At 40.3% G+C, this 14,289-nt stretch overlaps 1 protein-coding gene across 2 annotated transcripts in view; it reads left to right on the top strand.

Annotated features, from left to right (window-relative positions):
- CFAP410 (cilia and flagella associated protein 410) overlaps window positions 1–13,819 on the top strand; it is a 71,963-nt gene extending 58,144 nt beyond the window's left edge. For both annotated transcript variants that reach the window (XM_029606501.1, XM_029606502.1), the window contains 3 exons: window positions 1,059–1,230; window positions 2,189–2,285; window positions 13,395–13,819. In XM_029606501.1, coding sequence (XP_029462361.1) covers window positions 1,059–1,230; window positions 2,189–2,285; window positions 13,395–13,523 — 398 coding nt within the window. In that variant the 3' untranslated portion in view covers window positions 13,524–13,819. The remainder of the gene's footprint in view (window positions 1–1,058; window positions 1,231–2,188; window positions 2,286–13,394) is intronic.
- Window positions 13,820–14,289: the final 470 nt, after the last annotated feature.

Below are 14,289 nucleotides of genomic sequence, written 5' to 3'. Positions count from 1 at the left end.
TGTTACTACTTTGTTACCTGTTTATTGTAAAGCCTGTTGCTGCCTTATGTTACCGAGGTGATGTTCGCAACGTAGCTTGGTATATAAAAATGCTCAAATAAATAAATAAAGGGGATGGAACGATTCTCCTATGAGAAAAGGCTGAAGAGGTTAGGACTCTTTAGCTTAGAGAATGGACAGCTGAGAGGAGAAATGATAGAGGACTATAAAATGAGTGAAGTGGAATGGATAAACTCTAATTGTTTATTCTTTCAAAAATTAGAGACCAGCGGACACACAGTGAAGTTACTAGGTTATACATTTAAGACAAATAGAAAATAGTTGTTTACTCCATGTTTAATTAAACTCTGGAATTCATTGCCGGAGGATATGGTAATAGCTAGTAGCATAGCTGGGTTTAAAAAAAGGTTTGGTTAAGTTCCTGGAAGAAAACCATTATTAAGGTGGACTTGGGGAAGTTTACTGCAGCATTGAATCTATCACCCTTTTGAGATCCTGTCAGGTACTTGTGACCTGGATTGACCACTGTTGGAAACAGGATACTAGGCTTGATGGACCTTTGGTTTGACTCACTATGGAAAATCTTCTGTTCTTACATTAATACAAGTTGTTCCCCCAATGGTATTCACAAAATATCTTGCAGTAGTGGTGGCACAACTTTATTGGCAGGGAATTTGCAATTTCCCATCCCTGAATTATTGACTCTTCACCTCCAGGAGCCAGGCTGTCTTTCCATGCTTCCGCTATACAACTCTCAGCTTGGGACGCCCCTTGCGCAATGCCTAATTTATGCTTGCTTGGTGACTATCACTGTAAACAGGGTTCTTCTTAGACAGCAAGATGAACTAGCTGTGCTTTGTACCTGCCTCCCTCCCTGGAGACTCCACTACCTAGCTAAAGCTTAAACTCTAGAAGAGACTGAGAGGCTCATGAGGAACCCTGTTTACATTTAAGCAAATTTGCTTTCTGTTTTCTTTTCAGTTTTTTTTTGGTAAAACTGTGAGCATTAGTGTATCATAAAACCAGAGTTCTTACCTTGTTCGTGTTTCACCCTGCAGCAGTGACAGAGGAAGAATTGTCCCAGGCCCTCCTTGAAGGGGATGAGATCACAGCTTCTCCAAACAATCTCTACATGGACCATGGCCATACAGAGTCATCTGGGGACATGAATGCCACTGAACTCACAGCAGAAACAGACAGTGACCTGAATTTCAGCATGGAGGAGACAAAGTAAGCACACACACTGACTGATAGCTAAGACAGAGAACTTGGTCAAGATTGATGTTTCCACCATGTACATATATTTCTGGATTAACAATTGTTTTTCATACAGGGAATATCTGTATGCTATATGAGATCTTTAAGCAATGTAATCTATCCCAAGAGAGATACATTGTTGCTTTTGTGAATCGGTATGTTTTAATGCATGCTGTTTGTACAAATAAGTAATTGGATTGCCATTTTATTCTGGACTTTTATCCTCAGAACAGTATCTATGTAGAAATCGTAACTATCATAAAAGCCAGATCTGCACAGATGAGAGAACTGTATTAGAAATTACCTTTCCAGTCAGCATCTTTGTGCAAACTAGTATTCCCTGAAACAACAAGAAGCAGTAAGTAAAAAGAGATTTACAGAAGTTTGCCCATGCAAGCCAAAGAGCCCCACAGGGCACTGGCTGCTGTCGGTCAGGGCCAGAGTCTCCTCTTCCCTCGTCTCCACCTTGCTGTTCCACCCCATCCATAGTTTTCCCTCAGGTGCTGAGATGCCGAACACTGGAGTAGAGGAATAGCCTAGTGGTTAAAGCAGAATAAGGGAAGCCCAGGTTTTCACATTCCAATGCCTCAGATACAATCAGTAAGCCTACTGAGCAGGGTCCATACCAACTGTACTTTGAGCTCAGATTTGCAAAGGTAAGTAATTAAATCCAAAATTTATATCCACTGATGAAAGATAGAGGATGTGCTGATGCAGTATTCTGAGTGGATCCATGGCAATGAATTGAAAAAAAAACCAGCTAAAACCTTGTAGAAGTCTTGAACAAACATAGCCAGCTTTTTAAACATGTTGGGTTTTTTTGTTTCAAGACACAACACTGGCTAAAGTATGCTCGAACATAACTTGCATCCTCAAACAGTATTTAAGAGTTGTGTAAATTGCATCTGATTCTCTTCTTTTCATTTTTCAGTAAAATTCGAGAACAGCTTGGCATGAAACCTCTTCCAAAGGATAAGTTTTCTTCCTTTTCAACACTTAAGGAAGTGGATGGCAGCAAGAAGAAAAGGGTGAGGATGTCTTAAAAAAAAAAAAAAAAAGTCTTTCAGCTTTCCTTTGTAAATTCAGAATTTAGTCAGTCTCTCTCTGACTACAAATCCAAGAGTTCTTGAGCGCACACAGATTTCTGTAGCTATGTGCATCATTTCCCAGGAAAAAGGGGCAAAAGTATGAAAGCTGCATGATGTACAAGGTTAAGCTGCATCTCTGAAGACAAGCTCGTTTATTCCCGAGGATAAAGCAGGATGGTAGTCCTCGTACATGGGTGACATCGGATGGAGCCTGGCATGGAACTTTGATTTCAAAGAATTCTGTAGCTTTCAAACATGCCCTACTGAGCATGTGCAGCTACAGTAATCACCCTGCCTCCTAGGCAGAGTCTCTCAATCTCTATTTTTTTTTTCTCACGAAGCCGTGTGGTCACAGTATTCAGCTTTGCTCTATCCTCATAATTTAGTTGCATTTTTTTTTTTTTGCCAACTCAGCCGGTGCCCAGAGGTCCTTCGGTGCCCCATCTGCCACCAGTTCCCCCCTCCGATACCATCCCGATTCTGGGATCCTTGGAGGAAGGGGGAGGATGCAGCTCCGTGCCTGCCATCAAGGGCAGCACCGTCAGTACCCGAGCCTGGTCTCGGGCCGTCGGGTGCCCCGGAGCCTCCAGGTCCACCGAGACTCTTTGACAGACGGTTGGTGCTGGTGCCTCTGGACCCAGGTTTTGGCCTCCCTCCTCAACCCAGGGGGGTCGTTGGTGAGGAAGAGGCTCCTTACAATCCATGGGGCGATGATTCCTCCAAGTTTTCCTCGGAGGCCTTGGGTGATCTCCATCTGAGCCTTCACCTCTGAAAGAGAGGCGCCGCTCGCCTCCGGAGGACTTGTCCTTTGCCAGTTTCGTTCGGGCGATGGCGGAGGCTGTGCCTTTTCAGCTGCTTTCTGAAGAGGAATTCCTCCTTCGATGTCCTAAAGGAGGTGGTGGCTGTCCAGGTAAATGAGGTCCTCCTTGAGCTCCTCTACCGGTTATGGGAGCACCCAGGCTCCGTCGCCCTGGTCAATTGGAAGACAGACACCATTTATTTAGCGTTGTACGTGCATACCATTGAGGTGTCGCTGGCACACCCATATCGGTGCAGCCTTTAGTAGGTTGCTTTATGAGGGGCCTACTCCAACTGAAGCCCCCTCTTCAGCCTCCTGTTGCGTCCTGGGACCTCAGCATTGTCCTGGCGCGGCTCATGCGTCCTCCCTTTGAGCTTCTGCATTCCTGTGACCCGAAGTAATGCGAGTCCTAATGGAGACCGCAAAAATTAGTAATGGATCCAAGAAGAGCTGTTGGTCACTAACTAATGGAATATTGATGGACTTGGTTGGACTTCACAGTTCTGAAGGAGTGATTCCCCTGAGGCAGGACCCCTTGGTGGTCCGAAACGCGATCGTGTCGGGACTGAGATTGAGACGCCATTTGCGATGAGTATCATCATCATAATTTAGTTGAGACTGTGACTATTATTAAAGCTTAAAATAAGAGCTACTGAGGAGATGTTATATTTTGAAGTTCATCAGCAAATTTTACTTAAAAGATAAAATACAAAAAAATGATATAAATAAATTAAAGTGACCCGATACCATAAGAAGAGTCTGTTACATTGTACTGACTCTAGGAGTAAGGGTCCTACAAAATTTGCAGTTTGAAGGTGGATGGCTTTATAATACATGTATTACATACAAAATACATGTATTACATGTATTTTACATACATGTATTACATGTATTACATACATAATACATGTATTACATACAAAGGAACACTGCATGTCCCACAAGTAAAATCAGCATTGAGCAAACGAGCTCTATCTTCAGCAGGCCCCCACCAGTGGAACGCGCTCCCCCCAGATCTAAGACTAGAACCCAGTCATCAAGAGTTCAAAAAAAGACTGAAGACCTGGCTTTTCCAACAAGCCTTCCCAGACTCTCAATGCTACTTAGACGGGAGGACTTCCTAAATATTAGGTATCCCCAAATTATGGACACATCACCAAGTCCTACTATCAGGACTCTGCAACTGTTCTATCAATCTTTTAGTCCAAAAGTTCACCATATTTTTATTTTTTATTGTATTTATATTATAGCTTTAACATGTCACTATTTCAATGTTAAATAGTTTAATAGTATATATTATATATTATATTATATTTATTTATTACTATGTTAAATTGACATCCGGTTATATTGTTCCATCTGTTCTATGGTTCCATGTAAAGCCCCCCTTTCTCGGTTGGGCAGTTCATCGTTTTTTGTAAACCGGAGTGATTTGTAATTCTCACAAGAACTTCGGTATATAAAAATTAAAAATAAATAAATAAATATGTATAAAATAGATACCAGTTTAACCACACATTGGATATCATCGATATTTCTCCACCAGCAATGAGCACTTTAAAGAGAGCAGGCTTACATTTAAAAAGAAAAGAGTCTGTGATTTGAAAATTATAATATATATAAAAGGATCAATAAGTTGTTTTGGGGTTATTTTTTGTTTTTTTACATTTAAAAAATATTTTTGAATGGATAAAAATAAAGATTGAAGTATATAATAGGTGGGAATAAGTAAATGACGTGAAAATATTGTACTTGGTAATATGATGCTTATTGAAGCCCATTGAGGACAAGAGCCTGTGGATTATATGTTTGAGCACTTTTTTAATGTTTATCTGATACTTATTCCCTTTATAGGGTTGGTTTACCTCTGTTAGTTTCTGACTTTGGGAGTCATAAGTCTGAGATGTTTGCTCTCTATATTTTTTGGACTTTTGAATTGGACCATTTTATTATTACTATGGTTTGTTTAATGATTGTGCTATTCTGTGATGCATAATAGTTTAATTTGAAACACATTAAACATAACAGATGTGTTTTGTCTGATTACTCATGCTTTCTTAAAATGCTACAAATTCTGCCAGGAATATGTAAACTTATGAGCCCCTTTCTCCTCAGGGGCAGACAGCCAGGAGGTTCTTGGGAGACTCCCTTGCAGATATGGCTTTTAAGAGTTTTTCATCTTCTGTTCCATCAGATTTGTCGTCTTCCTTTGCTTGGGGAAGTGAGTTCTTTAAATGCATGCAGCAGGCTTTTGCTATGGGACAGAGTTCAGTCCCTGGATCTGCTTTGGGTCTTATAGTCCCTTCTGGTTCAGTGAGTTTGAGTAAGAAGAGGCATTGGGAGGAGGAAATAAAAAGTTAGTTTTTCAGATTAGATTGGTTTAAGAAGCTGCTGGATGCAACTACTGAGGAGGATTTGGAGGAAGGAGAATTTCCTCCTGAAGGGGAGGATGATTCTTCTGTGGTGAGCATTTAAAAAAAGAGCTGGCATCCTTGATTTCTTAATCTTTGAGTGTGCTAAATATAGCAGAGGACATGAAAGAGAGGAAGGGCCCATTATGGTCAGTATTGGAAAGCCTTAGATCCTTTCCATTAAATAAAGCGGTTAAGGATTTGATTGATCTGGAATTGGTGTCTCCTGAATCAAATTTCAGAAGTGGACAAGTGCTGGCCAAGTACTTGAGAGGAAAGATGGAGGTGAGGTTTCAAAAAGTGGATGCACTGGTCTGATCAGTGACTAAGTGGATTACGATTCCTGTAGAAAGTGGTGCAGTTCTGAAGGATGCTTAGGATAGGAAAATAGTCTGTTGAAGCAGGCCTGTGAGGTGCATAATTTGCATGTTGTGGAGGCAGTGCATGCACATTTTCTCTCATGCATATTCATTGTGGATATCCTGAAAACCTGACTGGCTGGGGGGTCCCCCAGGACAGGGTTGGGAACAACTGGCTTAGCAGATGCCTCATTTAATTTGGTGCAGATGACGACCAGGGGTATAGCGTCCATAGTAGTGGCCCGGCAATTTCTTTGACTACGAAATTCGTTAGCAGACTCCATTTATAAGTCCAGTTTGACGAGCTGCTTTTGAAAGGGCAGCTATTATTTTGAAAGTATCTTGAGAAAATAGCCAAGGTCTGGGGTGAGTTGAAGTTGCTTAGGTTACCGAAGGATGGGCCTAAGAATTCTTCTCAATCTCTTCCAGCCTGCAGTAAGTTTTGGGAATCTAGAAGGTACAGGCAAGGTTGTTCCTTGAATATTCAGAAGTTACGATCTTTTGGTAGATATCAATCCTTTCACTCCTCTTAAGAGAGGACGAGGTAAGGACAGATCCTTGGGGGCAGGATCCTCCCAATGAAAGTTTGGGGACACAGTGCCCGGTGTCAGAGATAGATGCTCACCTGCCAAGTGTTGTCAGAGATGAGCCTATGTTGCATTTGGATCGGTGAATCCTGGAGATCATTTGGTATGCAACACATTAGAATTCTCCAGTTTGGGTTCAGACACTTTTATTGTTTCCTTCTGTCTCTCAGCGGCAAAGTGGGAAACACAAGTGACACTTGAGCACCACCTCACTTTAAAAGCAGTGGTGCCGGTGCCGAGGTTGCAGAGGGGACTGGGTCCGTTACTCAATTTACTTTGTGGTTCCTAAAAAAATGGAGCACTTTCCGCCCCATCTTGGATTTGAAGTAAGTCAAGAAGTTCCTGAGAGTGACTCATTTTAGGATGGAAACGTTGCAGTCCATCCGTCATGGCAGTGAGGCAAGGAGAATTTTTTATTTGATTATGGAGGCTTTGGACATTATGGAGACTTGCCTTCATGTCCCAATCAAGAAAGACTATCAATGGTTCCTTCGTTTCACAGTGCTGGGGGGAGCACTTCTAGGTTTAAGCCATTGCCTTTGGTTTGGTCACAGCACCTCAGATCTTTTCCATGATAATGGTGATTGTGGCAGCAGCACTGCAAAAAGTGGGAATTTTGATGCACCCTTATCTGGATGATTGGTTGATAAAGGCAAATTTGGAACAGGAAAATGTATTGGGCTCCAGCAGGATGGTTCAGATGTTGTAGGACCTGGGTTGGATAGTCAATTTTTTCAAAAGCAGTTTGGCTGCCCTCACTGTGGAATATCTATAGGAGCTCTTTTTGACACCAAAGTAGGTTGTGTCTCTTTGATGGATCAAAGGCTTCTAAAGCTATGCCAGCACATTTGGGCATTGCTGTCAGTCAGGTTTCCAATTGTGTGGAGCTTCTGGGTTCCATGGCAGCAGCTTTGGATCTAATACTTTAGGTATGAGCTCACATGAGATTCTTACAAGAGGGCCTTACTATCCAAATGGGATCCTCAGTCTCAAGATGACTCCATTTGTCTCCTGGGAGATGTAAAGAGCGCCTTGCAGTAGTGTCTGGATCACAGGAATCTGGTAGATGGTAAAGATCTGGAGCCCCCTGTCTAGATGACTATGATAATGGATGCGAGTCCAATGGGATGAAGGGATGCTCAATGTTTGGGTGAAGTTGCTGAAGATGATTGGTCTCTGGAGGAGTTCAGGTGGTCCATCAACTATTTGGAAAGCGGGGCTATTCGGCTGGCCCTCCTTTGCTTTGCCCCCAGTGCTTCAGGGTCAAGCAATCAGAATAATGTCCCAATGGCACAGCAATACATATGTAAGTCACCATGCGGGTACCGAGAGTCAGCAAGTAGTAGAAGTAAAACTACTGTTGCTTTGAGCGGAGAAGAATCTGAAGATAACACTGGGCAACAAATTTTCACAAAAGTCATGTTACGGAAATGAAATTAGTCAATTCTTATACATTTCCATGTGCTAAACACGAGTATGACTGTGAAAATGCAAAATTGGCTCTAGTTTTTTTGTAATATGCAATAATATAATTACATCTTGAATTGTATGCCAATAGTAGGAGACCTACGGTTAATACCGTTTGAAAAATGAAGTCATAGACTACGTCTTAGATTTCTTTGCTTGTCTCTTGTACACCTGTTTGGGAGTATCTCTGCGGAGTGTCCAGCAGTAGTCAGCCAGCATGAATATTTCAAATGCTCACCCTTTCTGACTGGGCTTCATATAGTACACTGCTGACGTCAGCTTACTCAGCAGCAGCATGGCAGTAGAACTGCATTGCATCAGAAAATGATGTAATAAACTCTGGATGATGTGTGCATGATGGTATTATGCAATATGATGCAATATTACATCATTCTAGGCTTATTTACAGTCCTACTGGATACATTTACATGACTAAACATAGAAAGTGAACTATATTAAATATCTTCAAAACGAGAGCCAATAAAAACTTTTCATGGTCATATTAGTGTTCAGCACATCAAGATACTACAGAGTAGGACCTTTTTAGGTCAGTAACACTTTCATTGTTGCCCAGTGTAATCTCAGCCTTACATATAGTAGGAATGAAAAATGTGCAGGTGGATTTTCTCAGTCGCCATGTAGTGAATCCCTAAGGGAGTGATGGAAATTATAAAGCTAAATTAATTGGGTAAATGGACAGACTAGATGGGCCATACAGTCTTTTTCTGCAGTCATGTTTCTAAGAATCCGGAAGAGTGGTCCTTGTCTCAGGCGGTGATCAATGAGATAGTGGCCTGATGGAGTTACTGCTGATGGCGATCTCCAAGAATGTTAAGGTGAGCAGATTTTTCATTCAGAAAAGAGCAAGACATTCCTCTGGACTGGATGCTGTTTTTCAGTGTTGGCTGGCGGAAGGGTTTCTGTCCATCTTTCCCCTGTGGCCCTTCGTAGGAAGAGTCAAAGAATCTCAGGGCATCTATGATTAATAATTTGATGGCTCCGGATTGGCCGAGACAACCTTGATATGCAGATCTCATGCAGTTATTGCATGGAACTCTGTTAAGATTCCCTCACTACAAGGAGTTGCTATCTGAGGGTCCAGTGCTGCACAACGATTGGATTGGTTTTGATTTATGGCCGGGCCCTTAAGCAGGCAAGTCTAGCAAAGAAGGGTTATTCCTGGGAGGTAGAAGCCTTCCACTTCTGTAACTTTTGTGTGCATTTGGAGAATTTGAGTTATGGTGTGTGGATAGGCAATTGTCTGTTCTTGATTTTTTTTTTTGTAGGATGGACTCTTTTTAAGAGGTTATTGCTTAATTCCTTGAAGGTTCAGGTAGCGGCTGTCACATGCTACAGGGAGCATATAATGGGTATGCACTTGTCCTTTCACCCAGATATGTCATGTTTCCTTAGGGGTGCGAAACATATTAGGCCTCCGGTGTGACTACTGGTTCTTTCTTGATCTCAATTTAGTTTATTCCCTATCAGGAGAATGGTTTGAGTCTATTAGGCTTCTAACCCTGAACACAGTGTTTCTTGTGGCTGTTATTTCAGCCAGATGCGCTATCTTGCAGGGAGCCTTTCTTGGTTTTCTCGAAAGATATGGTCAAGATTAGCAGAGTACCTTACTTCTTTCCGAAGGTGGTTTTATCTTTTCATCTGAATCAGGTGGCTTGTTTACCATCATTAGGTGTATGGATGGGTGAGGTTATAGCCCTCTTCATTCCTTGGATGTGAGGAGAATTCTTTTGCAGTACCTTAAGGATAAATTAACATCATCTGAGTTGATGATGCTGATATAACTATTTTTGCATAATCTTGGAACCTAGGTATGATTGTTGATGCAAAGTTGTCCTGCATTCCTCAGATGAGATCAGTTATTCATGCAGGATTTTACAAATTGAGATTACTGAGAGATCTCAAGCCTTTTCTACTCCCTAGGAGTTTTCGGAGTGTGGTTCGGGCATTTTTGCTATTTGCCATAGACTATTGTAAACTCTTTATATGGGCTTGCCAACTATGTCAATTAAACCTCTCCAACTTCTGCGGAATGCTGCAGCCCGTTTAATTACTGGCTGTAGTAAAAGCTCCTATATTACTCCTGTGCTGGCCAAACTTCTTTGGCTCCCAGTGCAATGGAGGATTAAATACAAGGTAGCCTTGCTCAGTTGCAAGCTCTTGGCAACCAATGTTTCCATGGCCAACACAATGTTGTATATTCCTAATCTGATCAAGATCATTGAGGGTCTTCTCGGTTGTCTTTTCTCAATGTTCTGTCTGTTAGATAAACCAGGCTTTCTTTGACTAGGAATGTGCGTTTTCTATTGCAGCACCTTCTTTTTAGAATACTCTTGCTCATGAGCTTAAGACTGAATGCCCTAAGCAATTTTAAAACTTTTTTAAAAACTTGTTTGTTCAAACAGGCCTTCATTTAAAATGAAATTATAGGCCTGTTTAACGATTTTTTAAAAATCAGATTCCTTATTTATCAAGTTTTAATTCAATGTTTGTTTTTTTAACCTTTTTTTAAAATAGCTTTTAGCCCAGTATATTGAGTTTTATTTGTCTTGATTTTAATGTTTACGATATGTATTGCAGTTTTATGTGAGCTGCTGCAGGACTCTGCATCAGTGGCATATAATTACCAATAAATAAAATCAATAAGGTCACTGCTGTGCCTTCAAAAAAGAGTTTGGATCATCTTTTTGTTTGTTCGGTAGTGTTTGGAAGGGAGAGGCTGCATTGAAGGCTTCTATAGTGTATTGGATTAAAGATATTTTCCAACTGGAGTATGTCAGTAGCAGTGAGTTAGGGTGCAGTCTATTAGGACTGAGGCAATTTCCTGGACAGAAATGATGATTTTTCTCTGCTTGATGTCTGCAAGGGTGGTGACTTAGTCTTAACTTTTTATAAGTATTATCATTTAGATGTTGGTGCAAGGCACGAAGCCGCCTTTGCTGCTGAAGTTTGAGAATGGATTTGGCAGGGTCCCATCCTAGTCAGGAGTAGCTTGGGTACATCCCATTCTTCTGGAGTGGTCTGACTGGATGAGGAGAAAGATGAAATTTAATTCTTACCAGATAATTTCCTTTCCTTAAGTCTAGTCAGGCTAGTCTAGGACCCTCCCTTGCGCTGCCAAACTTCTGTACTTTTCAGATAATACCAAACAAATAACTAGTTATAATTAGACTCTTTGCTGCAAAAAATCATAAGTGAGATTGCTCTATTGTAGGATTTGACTGTTAAAATTTTTTTTGAACTTTATTAACTATAACAATTTACTTGGAAAAATTTTTTTATAATAGAGGGAAGTCCTCAGTATTGGCAAAAGATCCGAATATCTCAGAAACTTCTTATAAGCCAATTGTTCCAATCACTGGTCTTTTACCCTCTTAATTTTAATTTTTCTTTAAAAATGCTTAAAATTGTTTTATGATAGTTGCTGCTTATTAAAGCTGGGTTACCAATTGTAGGTTCTTAAGAATCTTTAATAATTTCTTCCTTCGCACAGCTGGTAATTCTAATATCTGCAGTTAATAGGAACCTTGTGTGTGGCAATATCTTTGATTGTTACAAGCCTTTTACCATAAATGTAAGCTTTCACCACAGCAAATTATCTGCGAATCATTTTACTTGAGCCCTTCTTGAGTTCTAGACGGGAAAACTTCACGCCGTTCAGAACTGTTTGGCCGCCGCCAACGTTTCGCTTCAATGCTGCATCAGGGCGGACTAATTTTATCGATTCCCCTTCCTTTCAGGTTGCCAGGCTTAATCTAAGGCCACGTTGGCCGCGGCTAAACAGTACACCATAATTGGGAAAAGCATGGCATTGTTGTCAAGAGAAAAAACAACTCAGAATGAGCAAAAAGATAAGTGCCTTGCTGTTAAATGATGTCAGGATCTTGTCGGGATTAAAGTACCTGTCACAGGTCATATGGAGCAATGTTCTGTTAAAGGAAGGAAAGTTCGGAACGGCGTGAAGTTTTCCCGTCTAGAACTCAAGAAGGGCTCAAATGATTCGCAGATAATTTGCTGTGGTGAAAGCTTACATTTATGGTAAAAGGCTTGTAACAATCGAAAATATTGCCACACACAAGGTTCCTATTAAATGCAGATATTAGAATTACCAGCTGTGTGAAGGAAGAAATTATTAAAGATTCTTAAGAACCTACAATTGGAAACCCAGCTTTAATAAGCAGCAACTATCATAAAACAACTTTAAGCATTTTTAAAGAAAAATTAAAATTAAGAGGGTAAAAGACCAGTGATTGGAACAATTGGCTTATAAGAAGTTTCTGAGATATTCAGATCTTTTGCCAATACTGAGGTCTTCCCTCTATTATAAATAATTTTTTCCAAGTAAATTGTTATAGTTAATAAAGTTAAAAAAAAATGTAACATTCAAATCCTACAATAGAGCAATCTCACTTATGATTTTTTGCAGCAAAGAGTCTAATTATAACTAGTTATTTGTTTGATACTAATTGTATACTAGTTATTCCCAGATTTCTGTTCAGATAATACTACATGAAGCCGTATTGTGATATTACATTGAGCAGGTGAGTTCCTTTTAAGACTGTGAATACTGAATCCAGTTTTTCCCATTTCTCCTTATGGTTTGTATTTTGGAAGCCCTCTGGATTGAAAAAAAGTGTTCTTATTGTTCATTATGGTTCTTAAAGTGTCCAGCTTTACCTTGTTACAGGTAATACTGGCAGGCTGAGGTCAGCATGGATGTTTGTAAGGGGTGATGTCAACAAGCTTGTCATTTTCTGTGTCCATCCTCTGATTGATGGGTATAACCCATTTCTCTGGACTGACTGTACTCGAGGAAAGGAAATTATCAGGTAAGAGCTAATTTCACCTTATAAACGAACTGAGTAGAGTGTGGCATCTGTTTAATTGCTAACAGTTTGGCCATTTCAAAAGTGAGCTGATTGATGAGCATACAGTAAGATTGGCTAGCTGAGTGAATGAAAAATAAACCATGTGATTCAGTAAGTGATTAGGATGGTAGGGGAGAACAAAGAAGATGATAGGTGAGTCAGGATCTATTCTAGACAGTGGCTTAGCTTGTTCATCAGATGTTAAAAATGAAAGATTAAGAGCAGGAGCACAGATGTGGGCATTCTGGTTGCACCTGTTGACATACATGTGATTGTGTAGCAACTTATAGTTCTTGAAAAGATTGCATGGAGCTGTAGGATTGCAGTTTTGTCCACTGGATGGACTTGGAATCATTATGAAGTGACTAAAAGTATCCTTGTCTCAGTTCTACCTTGGGAGTTCTCTGGCTTACCTTATCATAGAAGAGCAAGCTTGTTGACTGCCCAGTCGGTAAATAAGAGAGAATGATTTAGATGGATGCCTACAGTATAACTAGTGAAACTTTTCTGAAGATACTTCTCTATTTTGTGTGTTTGCAGAGTAACATCCTCAATGCAATTTTGCTGCTTCTCAAGGACCTAGGCAAAGAGGAACTGGAGTTTGTCCACAGGACAGCCGGCAATAGACTCTACATATTACAGAAGGAAGGACTTCAAGAGAAGAGATAGTTTTACAAAGTAACATCTAATTGAATTGGATTCAACCCTCAAGACTGGACCCAAATCATGCCTGTTGCACTTTAATGGGTGAACTTGTTATCAAGAGTAGAAACCTTTTTTTATTTTAATTTAATTCATACTGGACTACATCTTTGTCACTGTGCTGACCCTGTAGCTTTTGGATCAAGTCATGACAGTGGCAATTTGTCAGATCTGCCTGTATTTTAGATTCTAACTGAAATCTATTTGTGCTCCAAGTAGTTGAAGCTATCTAATACTAATTAAATAGTATAACCTGAACCTGATATGGTTAATTTCTCTCAGGAGGCTTTTTTTTTTTTTTTAATGATCAAGACTTCAGGAACTGCTTAAGCAAAGGGGAATAAGCCTTGAGGCTGCATCACATGTCCAGATGGTAGGAAAGAAAGGTCAAAGGTACGTCCTCACTTGCTTTTTTTGGTGAGGGCTCTGTCATAAAACAAAATTCTGAATAAATATTTTTTAAGTTTGCAGAACCCATGCAGTTTAGATGTGATCCCCTTGGCAAAACTCTGATAAATCTATAGAAGCCAGTATTCAGTTGGCCATTTTCTAGCTAACTTGACCTGGATATTCAGTGGGATAAACAACCCACTGCGTATCCCCAATTAAAGTTATCCAACTAACCATAGCCAGATAACTTTAAACATAATTGGATATTCTTTTCAATATTGCCAGTTATATATAATTTTATTCGACTATGATTAGCAGCAGGTGTCCAGCTTGATAGCAGGTC

The sequence above is a fragment of the Rhinatrema bivittatum genome, chromosome 6, assembly GCF_901001135.1.
Source record: "Rhinatrema bivittatum chromosome 6, aRhiBiv1.1, whole genome shotgun sequence".
Taxonomy (NCBI): Eukaryota; Metazoa; Chordata; class Amphibia; order Gymnophiona; family Rhinatrematidae; genus Rhinatrema; species Rhinatrema bivittatum.
The sequence above is the reverse complement of the archived record's forward strand: the minus strand, read 5'-3'. Positions and strand labels throughout refer to the sequence as shown.